The sequence below is a fragment of the Fringilla coelebs genome, assembly GCF_963513975.1.
Source record: "Fringilla coelebs genome assembly, chromosome: 5".
Lineage (NCBI taxonomy): Eukaryota > Metazoa > Chordata > Aves > Passeriformes > Fringillidae > Fringilla > Fringilla coelebs.
In genome coordinates, this window is record NC_140033.1 from 63,291,693 (window position 1) to 63,313,366 (window position 21,674).

Below are 21,674 nucleotides of genomic sequence, written 5' to 3' on the forward strand. Positions count from 1 at the left end.
TGATGCATATATTTTGGTGCGTTTTGGCCCATTTTTAATGTAAAAGCCCAAGTGTATTGCTGTCCATTAAACTGATCACTATTAGCTCTCTTACTAGACTATATCATTGTGAATTAGATTGGTGATGAAACCTGTTCTGTGTCTGTTGTCTGAATCCAAACTTCCACTGTTAACATTGGCTTAACAAGCTTTGTATTTTCTGTTTCCTTTATACAAAATACAAAGAGCTCATATTTCAAAATAAATCTCCTGAACTGTACTTTATTTAATAGCTGACACAGCTGAGATTTTAAGAAGCTGAATGCACATATAATGCATTTAAGAAGTGACATTGCTATGGTTATGAGTTACACAACAATATGATGTCAGCCCTCTGATTGGTGCCATGGTATTTAGCAATGCCACTTGGACAGGAAAGTTCACACACAGAAGCCTGTCCAACAGTTCTAAGAATTTTATATCTTTTGAAGTATTCAATATATTTCTTTATGTGTTGAAGCACTGGCCTTCCAAAACCCTTGTTTTCATTTTCCAGCAATCTCAGTGAACTTGGGGTCATTGGATTGTTTGCTTTCTCACTGGCTACACTGAAATCAAGCAGCCATCAGCTAAATTAGTATAGCTTGAATGTGTCTAGAAAGAATTCAAAGCAGACCTTTACGACAGCATTATGACTGTGCTTTTAACTTAGCAAGAGGATATAATACAAACTTAAGAGGTAGAGGCAGTTGAAAGTAAAGGTGAATTTTTAGTACTGGCTCAAAATGAGAAATGATGGGACTTTCAGATTTCAGCTGCATGTTTCAGTTTTCTGTGATTGTAGCTGTTCCAGAAAAAAAAAAAATCTACCTTTCATACAAATTAAGTTTTAGTTTTCCAAGCCATCTCTCCATCTTCTGAGACTATAGGGAAACACTAAAATGAATACTTTAGCAAGATATTGTCAATCTATACTGGCATTTTGGCAACTATAACTTATCAATTCCTTTGTCTGGAGGAAAAAAAAAGTCAAATTAAGGCCAGTTTACTTGACAAAAAAATCATATTTATCTGTTTAGATTGTTCAGAACCAACAGTCTTCCAGGTGTTGTGTACAATATAGTGATTCAGAATGGAAAAAGTAGGAAGGAAATCAAGTGACATACCAAGTGGCTTTTTATTTAGTAGCTTACTGTTCAAACAAGGCTTGGTGAGTGAAAAACATTGAATTTTTATTGTGACTGTTGAGAAATGCACTGGTTGTCTGTGCTAAACACTCACATCATAAAATCACTTGAATGGATCCTCATCCAGTTGGTAGTTTCAGCTGTCTACCTGTGTGGAGGAGCCTAATTCATGTCACTAGGGAAGACAGGAAATTGCTGAAGGTTTAGAAGGAAACCCTGAGCTGGCAGTGTGTCCTTGCAGCCAGGAGTGCCAATGGTATCCTGGGGTGCGTTGGGAAGAGTGTGGCCAGCAGATTGAGGGAGCAGATCTTCCCCCTCTGCTCAGCCTTGGTGGGGCACATCTGGAGTGCTGGGTCTGGTTATGGGTTCCTCAGCACAAGAGAGATGAGGAGCTACTAAAGAGGGGGCAGTGGAAGGTGACAGAGATGATGCAGGATCTGGAGCATCTCTCTTATGCGACACTTTGGGAACTGGGTCTGTTTATTCTACAGAAGACTGATAGGGAGTCTCATTAATCTAATTATAGATACCTCAGAGGTCAGTTCCAGACTCTTTCCAGTGGTGGCCTGCAACAGGATGAGGAGCAAAGGCCATAAACTGAAACACAAGAAGTTTCACCCCAATGTGAGGAAGAGCTTCTTTCCATTGAGGATGGCAGAGCACTGGAACAGTCTGCCCAGGGAGGTTGTGGAATCTCGCTCTTTGGAGACATTCCAAACCCATCTGGACTCGTTCCTGTGTCACCTGCTCTAGGTGACCTTGCCTTGGCAGGGGGCTTGGACTACATCATTTCCAGAGGTCCTGTCCAATCCTAACAATTCTGTGAATTCTGAGAAGTTTTAACACAACTGCAGTACTTGATGAACTTTTAGTAAACAGATTTAGGGGTTTTCTGTACCAACTTCCCTGGGGTCCTTCATTAGCTGAAAAGGAAATTTAATTATTTTATGTTTTCTCTTAATTGCTTTTAACCTGTTCATCTAAAATCAGATCTCTTGACTAAGAAATTTCAATAATTTAAAGCTTTTTTGCATTAACTTCTCTTTATCATCAGACACTTGGCAGCAAATCTTGTTCTTGGTCAGAGCTTTGCTGCTGTCCTTCACACGAGGTGCTCTGGAATTTCTGCAGCTCACAGGAATGAGGCAATTTCTGTACTCCAATGAAAGTAGAAGGAAGTTAATGAGCCTTTGGAAAGGTGTTTAGATTCGAACAAAACCAGAGGAGGATTACATTGCTTTTTTTTTTCCAGATATTTTGGCAAAAGTGCTTTGTTAGTTCAGGTAGGATAGAGTATATGCTGAAGCTGCTTTTGAGGCATGGGCACACTTGCATCTTTGGTTTTGCCTTTAAACTTCATTGTTCCCTGTATAAAGGGAAAGTACTGCTTCACTCTATTGCTAGGTTAAATTCATTGATATTTGTATTCTATTTTGAACCTGCAAAGTTCTAGCAGAAATACAAAAAATTTTTAGGAAATAAAAGTTTTTGCCATCTCCAGTTTGATATGCAATCACTAGGGCAAAAAAACTTAGAAATATTTGGAGGAACAGATGATTTCCTGGGATATTGTAGTGTATAATGTATTTGTCTGAAGGCTGCAATCAAATACTTGTATGATGAGCACTTAAAAGGAGTTTATGAGGAAAATATTAATTCCTATTGTCTGCAGTATTTGGATCTTGGACGTCAATAAGGCATGAGACCACGTATTACATAATGAAGACACTGATTCTTTTCCTTGTCCCAAGAAGTGTGTTCTGCATAACTGTTGATGCAATTTTTTTGTTAAATGCTTTAGTAATTTAGTGATGGGCTGTGCCTAATGCTGTGAAATTCACAGGCCTGTGACCAAAATTAAGACTCATATTCCCTGATTTTAAGGAATTCCTAGACACATCTTCAGTCACTGGTTCTTCCATTAAACTCTGCATTGCAGCATGCTTACAAGTGAGTTTAATTTACATATTCCTGTATTATTTGTTGTTACATAAAGTAATACTTTTTAATAATACTTATTCCTTATATTAAAATGTACTTTGAATCATTGCAGTAAATTTAGGTGCAGTCAGTCTCATTTCAGTGGAGACAAGGTCTAAGCCACAAGTATCTGAAACTCCTAAACAAGACATCCTAAAGAATTTTGTGAGAATTTAAATTAAATTTTTCATGTTAGAAGACAAAGAAAATGATAAGATATGTGTTGTCTCCAACTCTCTGCAGCGATTATCATTTTTCTCATGTTTGGTTTTCATCCAGTATTGTTTGTGGTGCATGTTTAGTCTTTGGCATCTTGCAAATGAGGTTAATAGAAAGGTAGCATTTACAGTACTTATTAACCACTGCCTGTTCCAGAATGCATCTTAGAATATTTATTCAAATTCAGCCATCATTATTTTTAGCTCGCTTGGGAAATTATTAGCTTTCATCTGATGCCTCACATATTTATGCTAGAAATAAGAAGATTTCATACTAAGCGTATTAGTGTGTTTAACGTCAGAGAGGAAGCCAAGTCATTATGCCAATTCTCATTTTGAAGAGCTTTTAATAGTGATAACTTTTTCACAAGTAGTCAATAAGGTCCATAAGCAAAACTTAGACAAGTAGCTAAGGACCCTGACTTGTATTTCCAAAGATGCTGAGGTAACTAAAAACACAGGCATATGCCTGGAAGGATTAGAAAAACAAATCAAAATGAAAAAACCTGCCTAGGTTCACCTATCATTGATTTTAGTGGAAATTAGGTACATGACTGCTTTTGAAAAATCTCTTAAGTGTCCCTCTGCCTCTTCAATGCCTAAAAACCTGACTCATATGCCTTTAGGATCTTCAAAGGTCTCACTGGCTATACATGAGAATCATCTGCTTTTTGAAAATAGAGTTACACTCTATTACTCAAAAGTTAGTTTTCAATCTTTTACACGTAGCCATCTACCTGCCACAAAATCAAGATTAATTTAGGCACTTTAGCAAACAATTATGTGTGAATTTGGACAAATTACAGAGATGGGCAATCACCAACTACATGAAGTTTAACAAGTCAGTGCTGGAGTGTGTACTTGGGATGGGGCAACCCTGGTTCTGTGAATAGACTGAGAGAGGCTGGAGAGCTGAAAGGGAGCTGGGGCTCCTGGTCAGTGGCAAGTTCAACATGAGCCAGCAGTGCCCTGGCAGCCAGGAGGGCCAGTCCTGTCCTGGGGGCATCAGGAACATCACGGCCAACAGGGCAAGGGAGGGATTGTCCTGCTCTGCTCTGGGCTGGGGCGACCTCACCTCCAGTGCTGGGGGCAGTTTTGGGTGCCACAATTGTAAAACAGACATTAAGCTCTTAGAGAGTGTTCAGAGGAGGCCATGGGGATGGTGAAGGGCCTTGGGGAAGCCGTATGAGGAACGGCTGAGGGTACTTTGTCTGTTCAGCCTGGAGAAGAGAAGCCTGACAGGAGACCTCATTTCCCTACAATGCCCTTGTGAGGGGAAGAGGAGGGGCAGGCACTGATCCCTTCTCTGCAGTGACCAGACAGGACATGAGGAAACAACATCAAGATGAGTGAAGGGAGGTTTAGGTTGGATATTAGGGAAAGATTCTTCATCCAGTGGGTGATTGGGCAGTGTAACAGGCTCCCCAGAGAAGTGGTCACAGCAGCATGCCTGACAAGAGTTCAAATATTTGGACAGTGCTCTCAGGCACATGGTGTGACTCTTAGAGTGTCCTCTGCTGGGTCAGGAGTTCGAGTCAATGATCCTGATGGGGTTGTTCCAATTCAGCACATTCTATGATTCTATAAAGAACTGAATGGTAGATGATCTTAAAAATTACACTACCAACTTTTCAGGTTGGTCTGAATAATGTTAAAAATGTGGAGTTTTTTGATGTGCGTGTATCCTTTTCAAATCAGGAAGAAACAGTACCTATTGATTGCTCAAAGGAGCCTTTATTTGCTGTATTTATGCACAGAAAGAAAAATATTAGAAGTTCAGCGGGTAGTTCTTAGGAAAAACAGGTGACTAGTAGGAAAGCAATGGGAATCCAGTCAAGGGAAAATATTTGTGGTGTAATGACAGTTATGGCCAAAAGACCTAGGAAAATCGATGATCAATGTTTTCTTAAGTGAGCGTAGCACAGAGAGCTCATGAAATAGAATTCCTCAGACTAACCCCACTATCGTCAATGAACTGAACTAAAGCCATTTGAAGTTAACAGATAACCATGACTGAGTATCCATGGATTCATAATTTTGGATTATGAAAAAACTCCTGGACAGGGCGAGCCTTGCTTATTAACATTACTATTTTCTCCTTCTCTGGCATTGGCTTTGTCCCTTCTTTATTATACTACATATCAGATTTTCCTTGACATTTTCTCTTTGCCACATGAAAAAGTAGAAATACACCTTAAAAACATTAGGTCCTAAAATAAGAAATAAGCAAGATATTTCCACCTGTTTCATAATTCAAATATAATCATTTTGCATTCAGAATCTGTTGCAGGTTATTTGATTCTTGATGGGGGCAGGGAAAGCCTTATTTATTAAAAAAGTTTTGTCCTTTTTCACAGATCTGAATTTCATCTGTTTCATATCAGAGTACAAACTTCTATTTGAAAAGAGCAGCAGACAGTAAGACTATCACCACTTATGAATTCTGCTCCTTTTATTAGTCTTCATCTTAGTGATAACAGGAAATAGTTGTACTTTATTGCATCAAGTCCTATTGCTTTCAAAAACTAAAATGAAATGACTATGAAAGAAAAATTAGGGGAGTTGACTTAATGCCATTGTAGCTGCAGTTGTAGAATTTCATTCAATTTTTTTGCAAAAAGAAAGACAAGGGTGAAATTCCACATAAAGTCTTCCTTTTTTTTTTTTTTTTTTTTTAATTCAACATATTTTCTTGACCATTCCACATTTTGAAATGTTTGTATCTTGGTCTTGGAATAGCTATATCAAATCTAGTGTTTGTGATTCCTGAAATAGTGGTGGAACTCCTTAAGCGAATGAAATGATTTTTGTGTCTCATTTGAGAACACCCATTATGTCTTTTACATGCAGAAACAAATGTGAAGTGACAGCATCATTTCTACCCCATTTTTCTCAAGCCAAACCAGCTGGGAATAGTACAATGCACAATACCAAGAGCACCCTGAAATAAGCTAAGTCATATACATATTTTTTCATAGCAAGTATAAATAATTCTTTCTTGATTTTAGTGCTTGTTTTTTTACTGTTTCAAAACAATACATGTACTGAAAAAGGACTATCAATGTCCAAACAACCTAAAGAACAGTTCCTGTCCCCATAGATGTTTTGGAAATTTTAACTACTGTGACTACTGTTCCCTGCAAAGGGATCACTTTAGAGAAGATCATGAAATGCCAATGTCTTTGAAGAGGTTCTGTGCTTTTCTATCTTGCCTTGGATGAAGAGGGGTACTGGAGTGAGGAAGGTAGAGATGCTTTGTGTTGTTGTTTCAACTCACTGAATGGTTTACAGCCTCAGTGGCATTCTTTCTTAGTTCAGTCACAGAACTGCTTTTAGAGGTGAGCTCATTAGGTCAGCAGTAGCTGTATTTTAAATCTTCCAACTGATAGAATAATTTGGGTTGGAAGAGACCTTTAAAGCTCATATAATCCATCTCCCTGCAATTAGCAAGAACGTCTTCAACTAGATCAGGTTTCTCAGAGCCCCATCCAACCTGACTTTGAATGTTTCATTGCCTGAGTATCTCAAAACTGTACTTGAGCATCATTCTGTGTCTTTCTCCATGAAGATATAATGATAGAAGGCACTGCCCTCTAACAGAGAAAATCCTTCTTTAATGACATCTGATATTTAGCTGACTCTGTAGGTTGTAAATATTAGTGTTGTCTCAATTTCTTTAAAAACTGTTGGGAAATGAATGCTCATAGGAATAGAAATGATCTTGTGTGAACAGCAGTGTAAAAAACTTACTCATGGAAAAGTTCACCTTGTTTTGCAGGAATGAAACATGGAGGAGTTTTACTTGCTATAACATGTAAGACTATATTCTATCTATTCTATCAAGAAAGAAAAGATAAGCTTTTCCCTTGCACCTTTACTGTGTCCAACTGGAGTGCTTTCTCCAACAGGATTCACACTTAGTCAGACTAAAGCCTGGGAGTTTTTAAGTGCTAGAGGAGCAGCTCTAACTGGTGTTACCTGCATAAGGCACTTTCTGGGTCTTTGCTTAACTGCACTATACCATAACAGCTAAAATAAGCTTGGATTTGCTTTGATCTAAAATGGGATCTGTATGAGTGCATCCTTACATGGAAGTTCATTGTATGGTTTTAAACAGATTATTTCTACCAAAATTTAGGCTCCCAATGGGGGGTCCTCACTCAATTGATTTAATGAGCTTAAGAGTACAATTGCTACAGCTTCCTTGCTTAATTTAGTGGAGAAAGAAAAGTGTGTCATAACTTAATGAGAGCCCTGAAAGTCCTCTCACTGACTGCAGGATGAGCTTGAGTAGACTCCTAACTCAGAATCTTCATTTAAGTGCCCAAAAATAGATGGACTGAATCTGAACCAGAATCTCCTTATTTCAGGTCCCACTCTCTTCAGTGTTAATCATTCAGCAGGTTCATTCTGTATGTGAACAAATTAAAATGATCTATGTCTAGGAAGGTCTTAATTTAAAAGTCTTTTGTCTGAAAAGACATGAAAGGAACAGTGCAGTAAATAGCATAAAATACAGATGAGATCTTTCTGAATACATCTATCTTTCTGTATATAAATCATGGAGGTATAATAACATCACCTATGCTTCCTACACCTCTATCCTCTCCTGAAAATATGAAAAACCCCAAAAAACACACCACCAAAAACATAATAAGGAAAGCTTTTACATTACTGAATTCCAAAATATAAGTGGGATTGTAATGAAAATTGTTTCAACTAGTGCCTCTGTTTTTCATTCAGTACCCATTGATTTGGAGAGAAATGCCAGAAACAATTAGGAAAAAAACCCAGGAAGTGTTCTAAAGACAAATATATATGGTGTTTTTGCATTTAATCTTAGCTATATATTTCAGAAATAAACATGGCTTTTATTCAGGACATGTATTTGCCAATAATACATTTGATTAAACTATAAAAATTAGACATACTATCAGTAGCTTGCTCCCAAATTACACAAGAAGAAATTAGATACATTTTCAGTAGCTTGCTCTCAAATTTCTACAGTCTATGAGTCACCAGATTCTTCCTGCCAAACTAAATATGTCTGTAAAAGGCTGGAAACTTTAATGGAAAGAAACATAAAACTTGAAATACGTAGGAAAAACTAAGTTTTTTTCATGGAAGACCTGTTGACTAGTAATTCAGGAATTCGGGGGATGTAGAAACAAATTATTGCAACAATATCATTATTTATCCACAGAAGTTTCAAAGTAAGAAGCGTATTCAATTTAAACCTGCTATGTTAACCTAAAATAATTATCCTTATTAGCTTTCATGCAATCTGAAGTAATCAATGAAGACTTACAAAAAGAAGCTGTAAAGCTTTCATTGTAAGAGTAGAAGCTCCTATCCAGTCATTTTCATGGGGCTGAGTTAAAAGAAATCTTCAGTATAGGTAATGGAAGTCCGAAAAAAATCCCTCTTGTAAATTGCATTTATTATATGTGGTCTGGAACAGCCTTCAAAGATAATGCACTCATATTTTTCAGATCAACAGGCAGAATGACGTCTTCCCTACAATATTCTCCATGACACTTAGATGTTTGATACCTTGGCATAAACCATACATTTTATAATTTTCTTTAGAATACAGAGTTTGTGTGTGTAATTTGAGTTCATCCATTGCCTTAGAAGGATATGGCTGTTAATGAACCTTCTTTTGAAGTCAAACCAATTTTCAGGAGGATTTGTTTTACTTAGAACCTGCTGTTTACAGGATTTGGGGGTATTAAGTGTTTACTTTTTTGGGGATAGAAATAGTGTTCCTAGAATATTTATTTTCAGAAAGGAAACAGTCCACTGAGCTGGATTGAATCAGAATGGTCTGAGCCAAACCGTTCTTTTTTCTGCATACTCAGCCTTGTGTAAATTTCTGCCCAATACACAAAGACATGAACAATATATGCAAATAGTTCTGTATAAAAAAATCATATAATTTTGTATAAGTCATATAGGTTTGTGTAAGTCATAATTTCCCAATGGAAGTGTTTTAACAGGACACTTTTTCCCTACTTCCACACTTTTATGGGCACATAAGGAAGCAGAAGGCCCTGCTGTCTGGAAGCATCCCCTTGCTCTAGAAGAGATATATTACATAAATGGGAAGACTGGGATCACAGATGAATTTCAGAAAAGGTTTGGGAAATATTTAAATATGCTGTAGGCTCAAGGAAAAAAAATGCAAGAGATACGTGAGCCCTAGAAAGTTTCTTTGATAAAAGGAAGCTATTCAAGTTTTCACTATGAAAGGATTTAACATGAGATAAGCAAATGCATTCTGCTCTGCCTATAAGAGTAAGGACACTGAAATCATAAAATTTCTCTGCATATGGGATTCAATCAGAAAACACAGAAATTATCTCAGACTAGGGCTGGATTTTTATAGGAATTTAAGTAACTTTCCACCAGCTTTACTCACCCACTGGTCATTGTATAGTATGCCCCTCCAAAGACTGGATGTGTTAGAATTTTTTTCTCAGAACCTCATTTACTGATGCAAACATGAAATATGGCTGTCATTACTTAAAAGTTAGACCCAGCGTTTGGGCTTTATCTTTCATAATGGTTTTGCACTAAATGCATCACATAGAAAGTAGGCATTAACGGTTTTTCCTTCCTCTTGACATTGAAGTTCCTGTGGTTATTACCAGAGCTAAATTTAGCATAATTTCTTCACTAAGTATACATTTGTGGTATTTCTCTTGATTTCTGGACTGAGAAATGACTTAGCTGTTGGTTATCTCTTACATTTGTTGTCATATTTTTGAACAATTAAGATTGGATATGATTTAATAAGCAAGCCCAGATCCATCCTTTGTTAGCAAAGCTCCGAGGTGCCTTCAAGTCTTTATTTGATTTTCAGCGATGTGAAAGGGTTTGAAATGTGCCTAAGAGCTAAAGTGCTGAATAAGCCCTGGAGAAATGGCTCTGTGAATGTCTGCCTTTGGAATGAGCACTGTGCATGGAATGCCCTCCGTGCCCAGGTAGTAAATGCAAATGGTTTTCATTACCGGGGCGTGCGGTTCTGCCGGACGGAACGATTTGCTCTGTGACTCCTGCTGCTGCTGCTGATCGAGAATCACAGATGCTTTATTGATACCAGAACAAACAAGGAGGTCCATACGCAAAGGTTTTGGCTGATTGCACGGAGCATGTGCCAGGAGCTGAAGTCAGGGAAGGGTTTTTCTCAGTATTTAAGATTCAGTGGAAAAGTAAGAGGGGCAGCTATGCCAAGAATTAATGTTGATCTTGCCAAGTGCTTCTTTGAGTGACTTTATCCAACATGAGACTAAACAGTGTATTAAATACACATCTAGCAGTTAGGGAATCAAATGTCAAGTAACAGCTTTCTGTTATTTGAGACCAAATTTGAAGCTTGGTCTAGTGCATAAAAAAGGTAAACATCATAAAAAGCATTAACAACTCTAATATCTACCAGCTAAAAAGGACATATATAAATTGAACTTCTGGAGAAAATGTACTTATTTGGTTTTGATAGTAGGCACCTTTTACAGAGATGTTTCTTGTTGAAATTTTGATCAATGATTTGTTTCCAGTCACTTCATTAAAATTATCATCACTACTGCAGTCCCTCTTAAGGAAAAGGTTGAAAAATTATAAAATCCTTGGTGACCTGAGGAACTAGCTGTAGAGGAGACCTGTTAGCAAGGACTAAATTTAGTGTCTATCAGAGGCTATCTCCTCCTAGACTTTGCAGTCCATGGAGAAAGAAGACAGAAGCTCTCTCTCTGTTACTAAGGAGGTAACTTAAGGAGATTAACCTCACTAAAGTAAGGTTAACCTTTAAGAACAACTCCTTCCCTTTTCTTAATGTGGTAAAAAATGAGAGAATTCTTTCAAAGACTGGCTTATTTTCAGAGATCTTCCTCAATGTTTACTACCAGGGGCAACAAAGCACGCACCAAACTTGTGTCAGCTGTTTGACTATACAGTGATATCATCCCAGAAGCCAGAACTGTTTTCTTTCTTATACAGATACATCAGTAGCTGTGCCTATAGTTCTGGTTCCCTGAGCACTGACCCTGCAGACCTGGCTAAAGCACACCTGAGCTCCTTTCCAGGTTAGCTTTTTTGTAAGAGGTAAGGAACCTTGGGATAGATAGAGAAATACAGGCAAATCTTCCATAGATACAATATTTGGACATGAATGGGGCATGTTGCCAGCCAAGGAACTTAAAAACACTCTCAGATCTTGCTGTGTGAACACAGCCAAGATGACCAGCATATGTTTGCAAGGATTTGTAAGACTGTCAGTGACACCAGAGTCTGTGTGTGTCCATGGCAGCTTTTCAGCGTGCCTCTGCTGGGCTTCTAACATTAACATTCTTTTCAATCAGGGATGCAGAGAGGAGCTAATGACTCATAGCTCCTACAGGTATGGAGTACTTAAAGAACTGAGTGCCATGCCATCTCTTGTAATTATGCTGATAGGTTTGACAGGCCTAGAAACTTTAATAACATCTTAAAAGCAGACTTCCTGAAGTAAACGAGAAGCTCTTAACTAGAGGGAAATGGGAGAAGCAAAATGTAATTGCCTATTGCTCTGCTACTTGTTTCCTCTTTTCTAAGGCAGCAATTCCTCCACATATACCTTAGTTCTACAAAGCAATGGGATCTCATGACAGCTCTCATCACCCAAAATTATGTTCACAGGCTTATCCTGATTTTCTGATGATTATAAACTAATAGTCTTACATTGTGCACAGCTGGGGATTTTCTCAAGGACAGCACACAATTTTGATTGTCTTAGTGGACAAAATAAAATGTAGTAAAAATCTGCAGTAATTCTCCTCAAAGCAGTTGACACAGGGAACATTAAGCTGGATGCCAGAAAAGCCCGTCTTTTATGGGATTCACTGCTTTACACATGGAAGCATGTGCTAGGTCATTCGCCGCTCTCTGAAGAATATCAGAGGAACTCCAGTGTCTCAGGTACCTAAATTCAGGTCTTTTCTTTTTTATGCAAGTAATGTGGTTCAGAAGATCCACCATAAGACTAAAGCAGTGTTTTTAGCAGAAAAAAAAGGTGGAGTTTTAATTAATGAAGTTGATTGTCATGGTTTCAAATAAGTATTGCCATCTAACGGGCTTTAGAAGTTAAAAGACTGAAAATGGCTAAGAAATTAAGAAATCTCTTTCTTTATTGGCACTTGTATATTGTTAGCAAGACTGCTATGTATTTATTGTAAAAGGAAAAGGTATATCTTCAAAGGAGAAGATAAAAAAGAATAAAGTATTTTCTCCTTAGAACAAACTACTAGATCTCATGGTAGTAATAGCCCTGAGAAAACAGCATGAGCAAGAATGAATGATTGTTCAGCAAATTCAACATTTATGAATAATTTTTTTTTGAGTAGTCTACGAAGTAAATTCCTGTGATAAGACTGGACTATTCCAAGAAAAATCTCCCCTCTTAGGCTTTTCATTTTGTAAGTTTCCTGTAATTTCTCCTTTAAGTTTTTCTGACATTCTCTCCTCTCAGCATTGTTTTGTAATGAGCGTACCATGGCAGACCTTTCTGGACATTAAAATTTAAGTGAATGTCAAAGCCCTCCCACTTGGCTTCATGACTGTTGAATCCAGAGGTTTTGAGATTGGAGAAACATTGAGTAAAGCTGTGTTTAAGTGAAGCCACTTTTGTAGCTGTGGCCAGGTTCTCTGTCACCTTCTCCTAACGAAACCTAGCACACATGAACCATGATATCCCATATCTCGGGATATCTTCTCCTAGAGAGGTATCCCTAGATAAAAGGTGGCAACAATCTGCTTTTCTCTGGTAAATAATAGGAGACAAAAAGCTGTCTGAGGAGTATCCAGTGCTGGTTGGAGTTAAATGTGACCAAGGAAAAAAAGCAGATGCTCAGTTTGGGGATTTGTGCTGTGTTTTCCCCTAAAAAACTTTGAAAAATGCTCCTTGTCAGTCTATCTCAAGACAAAAGAGAGTGGTAGAAATCACATTTTACTTTCTCTTCAAGTCAGTACTTCTTCCTTGTGTGTGGTAAGCAGCTGGGGCATCTCCTCAGAAGATGTACAGAGTTTCCTTTTATAGCTAGAAAGTTGGGCAGAGTAGACTATATAAAGGAAATTTTTGTCTTCCAGTCCTAGCCATAGATACAGCCTTGTGGCTGGGAAGTACAGAGTTTCAACAGAAAGTAATACAATTATTTCTATCTTCACTTCCACCCACAACTCCCAAGGAATAGTCAGAAGCTTTGACCTTGACTCTGAACCAGGAATTCCACCTCAGCCAAAAGGTATTCTTTATATTTGGGGTCTCCAGTGAAATACAGAATGATGGAAGAAAAAAAAAATTCCTCACAGCTATTTCCTGTGCAAGTTAAAGGCAAATACTACCATTGATTATACTTTATTCAAAGCAACCGGAGTATGAGAAAAGAAGGCTTAAAATACTACTTTTATTGACATACTTTTTACAACAAAAGAAAAATTTCATTGGGTTTTTACCTCTGCAAATGATGTGACGTTCTTAAAAAGTCCCAAGAAATCAAGCAACATTTTAAACTTCTAATAGTATGCTGCATTCTGTAGTACATTTGATATGAGGATCTCAATTTGTTTTTACCAGCATTACTGGGATACTTTTCTCTAGTTCTGTATTTTAGATTGAGCTCTGACAAATAAGAGGGAGAGGGTTAAAACAGATTAAATTTTTTCCTCATAAATAAGAAGTAGCCAGGTAGAGTACACACATTACTTGGCATCCAAGGGGCCACATACATGTCAGCTTCATAACATTCCTGTTGAATGATGCAACTGCAGGCTATTGATTGCAACTGTGCAGGACTCCTAAAATGGGGTGGCCATTCATAAGTGAAACCTTCCACAGTTTTCCATAGAAAACAAGGTCAACACTTATGGTGTCGTTAAATTATTTTTAGTAAAAACTCGGAATGTCAGAAAACAACAAAAACTAGAGAGAAAGTCTAAAGTGACAGCAGAGAAAGGTCAAGATTGCAAAGGTAATGATCTCCTTTGAAACATTGGAAACCCATCCCAGTATTTTAAATTAAGGATGACCTAGCTTAGGGTAGAGGTTTGAAACAGATTGTGAAATCTTAGAATAACTGAGATTGAAAGCAAAGAGAGTTGTTGCTAATGATTAGCATTTCACATGACCTCTTACCTTGAGGATCACAAAGTACACCTAACAGTAGGTCTGATTGCTGGGCAGTAACAGCTACTCTTGTGGAAAGCAAGCATGAGAGGTCTCTGAACCAGCTGCAAACATTTTGCTGGTAGAAAAACACCTGAGATACGTACACAGTAAAAGAACAATTGCTTTGCTGTTCTAAGGATGTATTGTCTCATTGTTTTCTGATGCAGAAACAGGAGGGGGAGATGACAGTCTTAACATGCACTCCAGCATTAAAACATTTCTAGGACCCTCAAATAATCCCTAACTCTGCTGCTAATAAATGCAACAGACTTTGGTGTATACATGAACACCTGATGAGTTCATAGGAAAATGTAAATTCCTGTATGAGAGATTCCACTACTTTTAAGACTGTATTTAGCACCAGAATACTAAGCTAAACAGCACCCAGGAGTAGGTGCTTATTCACAGGAACTGAGGTGTTAAATACAGAAAAGAAGGGTTCTTTTGTGAATAGTGGATTACTTGCATACCTGGAACTAAGGTTCCAAAAGTGAACTTTAATAAAATGTGCCAAGAAGATAGTGAAAATCTCTACAATTTATATGTTGAAGAGATTTAAATTTTCTGTAATTTAGAAGTGCAAGAATCTGAATTTGTTTTTATTGCAAGGAGAAAACATTGAAAGCAGTGACCCCATGAAAAGAAATAAATAGGAATAGAGTGGGTATGATCAGAAAACAAAAAATGCTAGCATAGCAGACAAGAAGCTTCAGCCATGAAGGAATATCAAGGATATCAGAGAAGCACACATTGTTATTAAAAGTAAATCGTAGCTTCAGAGGCTATAGGAGCACAAGTTCTATCATGTTTTGAAAAAATGTATTAATGAATGTATTCAGAATGAATATATTCCTAACTAAAAGTTTCCTTAACTTTGGTTTTTAAGTGGCAGAAAATTAGAAATAGATTTCTATTACATAAAAGTTGAGTATTTCTTGATCCTCACTACTGCAGAGTTAATTTTATCTGTTGCCTGTACTAGTGCTAGTGTTTATTATCTCACCATGCATGAATTTTCCTCCACCTGTATTTAAATGATGAAGTATGTGGATACTTGGATGCAGTAACTTTCTGCTTGCTGCCTTCCAGCTCTTCATTTTTTTTAAACCAGATGTTGAAGCTTAGTGTGTTTTTAATATGAAAAAGTGTGTACTTAGAGTGTTTACTAGTAGTCTGACATAACAGGTACATGTAGTTCTGCCTGATGAGTGTCTTGGGTTTAGTATGTGCTCTCATTCATTTAATTTCAGTGACAGGTCAGTGGAAAGCAGGAACACAGCAGGTGAAATAGCAACAGCTGGGAAGTGGTGAAAAACAATAACAAGTCTGAAAATAAAAATTTATCAGAAAGTCAGAGAGGTTTACACAGGCACAACATGATTCTTCACTGAGGCTTTATGGTAGCTGAAGGCTTGAGCATCTTCCAGGTATAGGATATCAGTCCTAGTTGGCAGCCTGGATGATCATAGCAAAGCTCATTTACAGCAGTTGCAGACTCCAGTGGATTACATGAGAGTGTTTAGCAGTTAAATGAAAGAAAGGGAGGACTTACTGAAGTAAAAGCCTCTGTCTCCACACACGAACTGAAGAGCATCAACCAGCTCAGCACCACAGAGTGTTTCCGGGCCAGCAGCAACTGAACTGGTTAAGGTAAGCAAACACAGGCCAAGGTAGAAGAAATGGATGTAGGACACAGTGTGCATCTTCACCTGCCAAGGAAGCAGAAGCAGTGTCAGGATTTCCCCAAACAGTCTTACAAAAAATGACTCCTGCACCCTTTTGAATGAGAATGAATATGTACTGTGATTTCTTGGACAATAAGCATGGCATCAGGAAATGTCTCCCCATGATTTTGCAACTGCCTACATGTTCTAGTCCATGTATTTTGGAAACTGATTATTTATTCTGGTGAACACTCACAATCACATCTAGTTAGGGAACCCTCTAGTATCTATGACTTATATTTGCTTTTGGAAAGCAAAATATGGAAGAGTGGAATAGACAGACAAAGGGAAGCCTGGAAAAGTATAAATAAAGGAAACAACCTTGAATTGGTTTGTCTCAGGCCAGATAAGCTAAGAGGGAATGTGACAGGTGCCTGCCAAGGCACTGTGGTAAATGGAGGTGGGATGTGATGGAGAAGGGCTGTTTAAACTGAAATCAGCATTGTCCCAAGGATAAATGGCTCTAAACTTGCTGTGAGGTAATTTGGCCCCATAGAAAAATAGTTCATTATTAGTACTCCACAGTTCTCCAGCTACCTTAGAAAGGAGAACACCAGGACAAACCAATAATGTTGCAAGGTTCAACTTGCCAAAGTTACTGGAGTTGATGTGGGATCTTTGGGAGCAGAAGACCACATTCAGTGACTCTTACAGTTCCCTGTTCCTAGCAGGCAAACATCTGAGAAATTAACAGGAGTGTGAGTTTTAAACCGTTAAAGATTTCTATTTTTACTCGTTGTAAGCAGCTATATTTCATTGACCTTCATGATACCCTCATAGGCAGACATAGCCATGAGGTTTATACAGAGGTGATAATTCTTTTCTCATTTACATTTGGTTACAAACTATCTTCCTGTACTTATGACTGAAGAAAGGCCAGTTCTCAATGGGTGTAAAATTGCACCAATCCATTTATCCACTTTTTGTATCCCTTTATGTCCACCTAATTTCTTACCCAACACACAAAGAAAAAAATGTTTTCTTTTAATATTAAGAAAAGCTATTTATGTATAGTAGCAGGACACTGAGTAATGTGCTTAATGCATATTTTGGACTTGTTTACATCACTTGCCAAAAATGATAGTTTTGAAAGGTGTAAATCTGCATTTAATTTCATTCTCTTTCAAGGTTAACATCAGCATTGCAGTCAGGTAAAAATTTACAAATCTGTCTTCCACATACAGTTAAACTTGGCTTAAAACTGCTTTGTGTTAGCAGTCTAGTGCAAAGTAATTGAAAGTAAAATGATTCATCTTCCCTAAAGTTTCTTTCAGGATTTCAGGGACCATTTAATCTTTAATATTTCTTCACTGAACTTTTGAAAAAAAGATGAAGTTATCTATTTTCTGATCAATTGGGATCTGATCCAGTGGGATATTGAGATTTTTAAGTCAATAATTCTTAAAAATTCTTATTTTCTTGGCAAGAGATCTTAGTGCCTTGCTGGATGAATCTCTTATTTCCACTGTAAAAATAATGAACAATTTTAAATCCCATGATATATCATAAAAAAAAAGAATAATTATTTTCCCATTCACAAGTGTCTTTAGCCAACTTTGCCATGCAAACCCCAACAAGCTCTAATGCGTGGTCATGACTTTAATGGCAGATGGAGAAAGATCAGATTGTAAATGAATGATGATAACATGAGGCACTATTTCCTATAATGATTCCATATCTTAACAACAATTTCTTTTTTCCTTTGCCATATTTTTTAATTTATAAGATAAATGTGATGCACCTGCAGTTTAAGATGGTTCCCAGTTCTGAGGAGGTAAAGCAGAAAGCTGTTTAGCACACTGCCTCAGAAAGCTGAAAGACATTACAAATACAAGAACATTATGTATTTAACAATTTGTTCTCGTATAACATTTGGTCCAGAAATAAACATAAATTTTAGACATTTAACAATTTTTTATTTTTCATGACTTCTCAGCTGGCTTGCATTTTCAGATAAATATCAGCACTGAACTACGACAAAACAGATTATCTACTGTTTTTCCTTTAGTGGAAGCCAAAAAAGGCTGCACAGTATAAACCACAGAGAATTTCTAACTTTATCTCCAAATTTAACAACAGTCAAGAACTTTCAAACAAGTAAAAACTTTGCAGAAAAGAAAACAGGGTCACATGTTTCTAAGGTTCAATCAATTATTTGGTAAATTAAGTACTGTTTCATTAAAGCAAATTCCAAAACATAGTTTAAAACTTTAACTTTACTTCATCATTTTAATTAAACACAACATTAATTGATTCAATATGCCTGTGATAAAATCAAAGTAGCCCTTTATATCTGAGGGGAATATTCTTAAGAAAATACAAAGTTGTAATCCAATATTGCTTCAGGTTCTCTACAATCAAGCAGAGTACTTACATTATCCCCAATCTGACTAGAAAGTTGAGAGCTTAAAAGAAAACGCATTGGCGTGTGGGTGGGGTTTATTGAAGCATCTAATTACGTTAGGAAATTGAATACAGGTTCAAGATGAGCCTGGTTAAGCACTTCTTTTAGTTGCATAGAATGACTGACCATATTTTCACAGCTGGAATTTCCTCTTTTTTCAGTAAAATAGCCAGCTTTTGCTACATTCCTCTTTTAGTAGTCCAGAAGAGTAGCACTACAAAGGAATGTCATATATGAACACTGCATCTCAGTCACTTTTTAATTCTTCTTTGTAAGTCCCCTTCATTTAACAAATTATCACTTGACACAAGTTGTGCATAAGAATTTTTCACATGCTTGGTCATTTCAGGAACATGTAAGAACATCTGCAAGAATTATAAGTATCGTGCAGGAGACAACATTTTTTGGGGGACTATATGCTACAGCAAGAAATCAGGAGTTATATATTCAAAATTACATTTTATTCCAGAGGGGTTGGGCCTGATTATCAAGCCATAGTAGAAATGTGCAATTATTGTGAAATATCAGTATTCACTAGAAATTGTTATATAAATAAAGCATATATACTCTAGAATGGCTCGAGGCTTAAATACTGTTAACTTTGAGCAAAGAATCTGGGCTACATGCTAACCTAAATCAATATGTTCCATTGATTCCAAGGAAGCTTGGCAGGATGCACAGCTGAGGAACTAGCACTTTACTTTTATGTCTCTTAGTGCCTTGCTCAATACTTAAAAAAAACCCCAACCCTTCTTCTTTCAAGCATATTGGAAAGGATGCCCATTTATACATTAAGGGAATGATTTCATCCCTTGCAATTACAGATCTGTAATTAGGTCATTAAGGAATGAGATAAGTGTGTTTTAAGTGTAAGATCAACTAAAAAAAAATTATTAGGCCCTAAGCAATTAAAAGAAGATAATTCTTTCAGCTACATAAATATCCTTGCAAAATACTAAGGGGAAAAAAAGTTCTCGAAGGATATAAATTTGCAGATAATGGAAAGTTGGACTAGAGCCAATTGACAGAAACAGAGGTCAATGCACCTACTGAAGTCAAATTTACCTTAAGACAGTTTATATTATTGTGCAGAAATTATAGGGTCATAACATCAAACTTCACATGCAAACTTTCCTGAGAAAGCCCTCCCTAGAAGGGAAAACTTGGAGATGAACATGTAAAGGAATTTCCATTTTCTTTATGTACAATTGCTTAAGCTGTACAAATATGCAAGGTCAGCAAGAGTCGCAGCTGGTTTCTAATGTAGAAAACAAACTGAACTTCTCATTTACTTTTAATTTATGAAAGCAAAAACCAAGTAAATGCCACGATGCTGCCAGAAAATTGCTGCAGTGACAACATCCCTTAAAAGTTTCCTTGTGAAAGCATGAACATTTTCTCTATAATTGTGTATAATAAAACTGCAGAAACTTAACATGTGAATACTACCTTTTTTTCCTATAAAACCCTGCACCTGCAGAAAATAACTAAAAGTTCTTGTTTTCAGAAGCATTCATTAACAATATAGACAATGATGTAAGTGGACCTTTTAATAATGACATAACTGAAATATTACAAAGTTCTCTGAATAGAAGTGAAATTTAAGACATGTATTTGCAATAGTTTACCCTTACAGTTATCTATGTAATTGCAACTATTACATACAGCCATTTTCCAGATCACATAAAATTGCATGTTCAGCAATTTATAAATAATTCTCAGTTCTAAAATAATGTTATTGAAAAGTGCACAATACTCCTCAAGCCAGCAGCAGACAATACACAGCAAAATAAAACTAAAAAATTATTTGAAATAGTAATAAAGATTTACCTTCAAGAAATCACACAAGCAGCACTTAACTAATTGTGATGAAAGACTGTTGATTTTTTCCATTGCTTCTTGAAAGTGCAAAGTCTGGAAATGAATTTGTTAGCAGTAATGATGAGAAAAAAGAAATCCAGAGAGATGTGAGATGTTGAGAGCAATGTCACATTTCAATATTGAGGACTTTATTCCATTGCGCAGGCTCTATCTGCTCTGATTTTAGCAGTGACAGTGAGATTTAGCAAACAGAAGAGGGATTTAGAGAAAATCCTCACATTTATCTACATTACACAGACACTGTAGACAGGAAACAGCTGGGGGAGCATTTGCCTCTCTCTCTCTCCCTCTTCTGGCAAAGTTACCGAGTAAGGACTTTTTTGGGCATGGTGACAAATAACATCATACCTTTGCATTTTAAAACTAGAGCACAGAAGCATATTTTTTTCCCTTTAAAAGAATGTGAATTAGTGACTGAGGGGTTAGCAGACAAAAAGAGCTTGTGCTGCCATGAAAAATAAGAAAATGTATTCTGGTTAACTTTCAGGTAGCTGTGTGTGCGTTTGTATTTATGTGTGTCTGCATTTCAAAGATATGAAAACTTAAACACATATGGGCAATGTTGGTATATATGCATACCTTTGTGTGTGTATATATATATATATGCACACACACATTTTATTTATGCATAGCAGCATGGGTATTTTATTTATTTAGTATGAAAAGGCAGGCAGGCAGTTATCTACTTTTCCCTTAATGTGTCTTTACGTTATTAAACTTGGCACGCCTATATGCCGGCTAGCAATTAAAACCTCCAACTCTCTCTGTGATTAACCCTAAAACAGCAGTTTGAGATTTTCTAAAAATAACAGAATTGTTGAGAACTACGTGTAAATAGGACAAAATAGCTTTGTGATCTTTCAACAACCACGCAGAAGAAACAATGTAATTTCCTAGAACTTACTGTGCTATGAATATAGTAACACAAGTAGCCCAGTTTGGGGGTCTTCCATGACATTTACCTTAAATCTGCTGTTATAATTATAAAGTGATTAACACCCCTCCCCCCCCTTTTAGTAGTAATCTTTGAATTTCTCTTGACAACAATTTAAATGACACTGGGAAAGAGAGAATTCAGCTTTATTAGTTCTGCAATACCTA

The 21,674-nt window shown here is 36.9% G+C and overlaps 1 protein-coding gene across 1 annotated transcript in view; it reads right to left on the reverse strand.

The window, feature by feature from the left end:
• Positions 1–20,585, reverse strand: part of IGF1 (insulin like growth factor 1) — a gene marked incomplete at both ends in the record, with an annotated part of 46,823 nt that extends 26,238 nt beyond the window's left edge. Inside the window, 2 exons of the mRNA XM_084206927.1 lie at positions 16,117–16,273; positions 20,523–20,585. Coding sequence (XP_084063053.1) covers positions 16,117–16,273; positions 20,523–20,585 — 220 coding nt within the window. The remainder of the gene's footprint in view (positions 1–16,116; positions 16,274–20,522) is intronic.
• Positions 20,586–21,674: the final 1,089 nt, after the last annotated feature.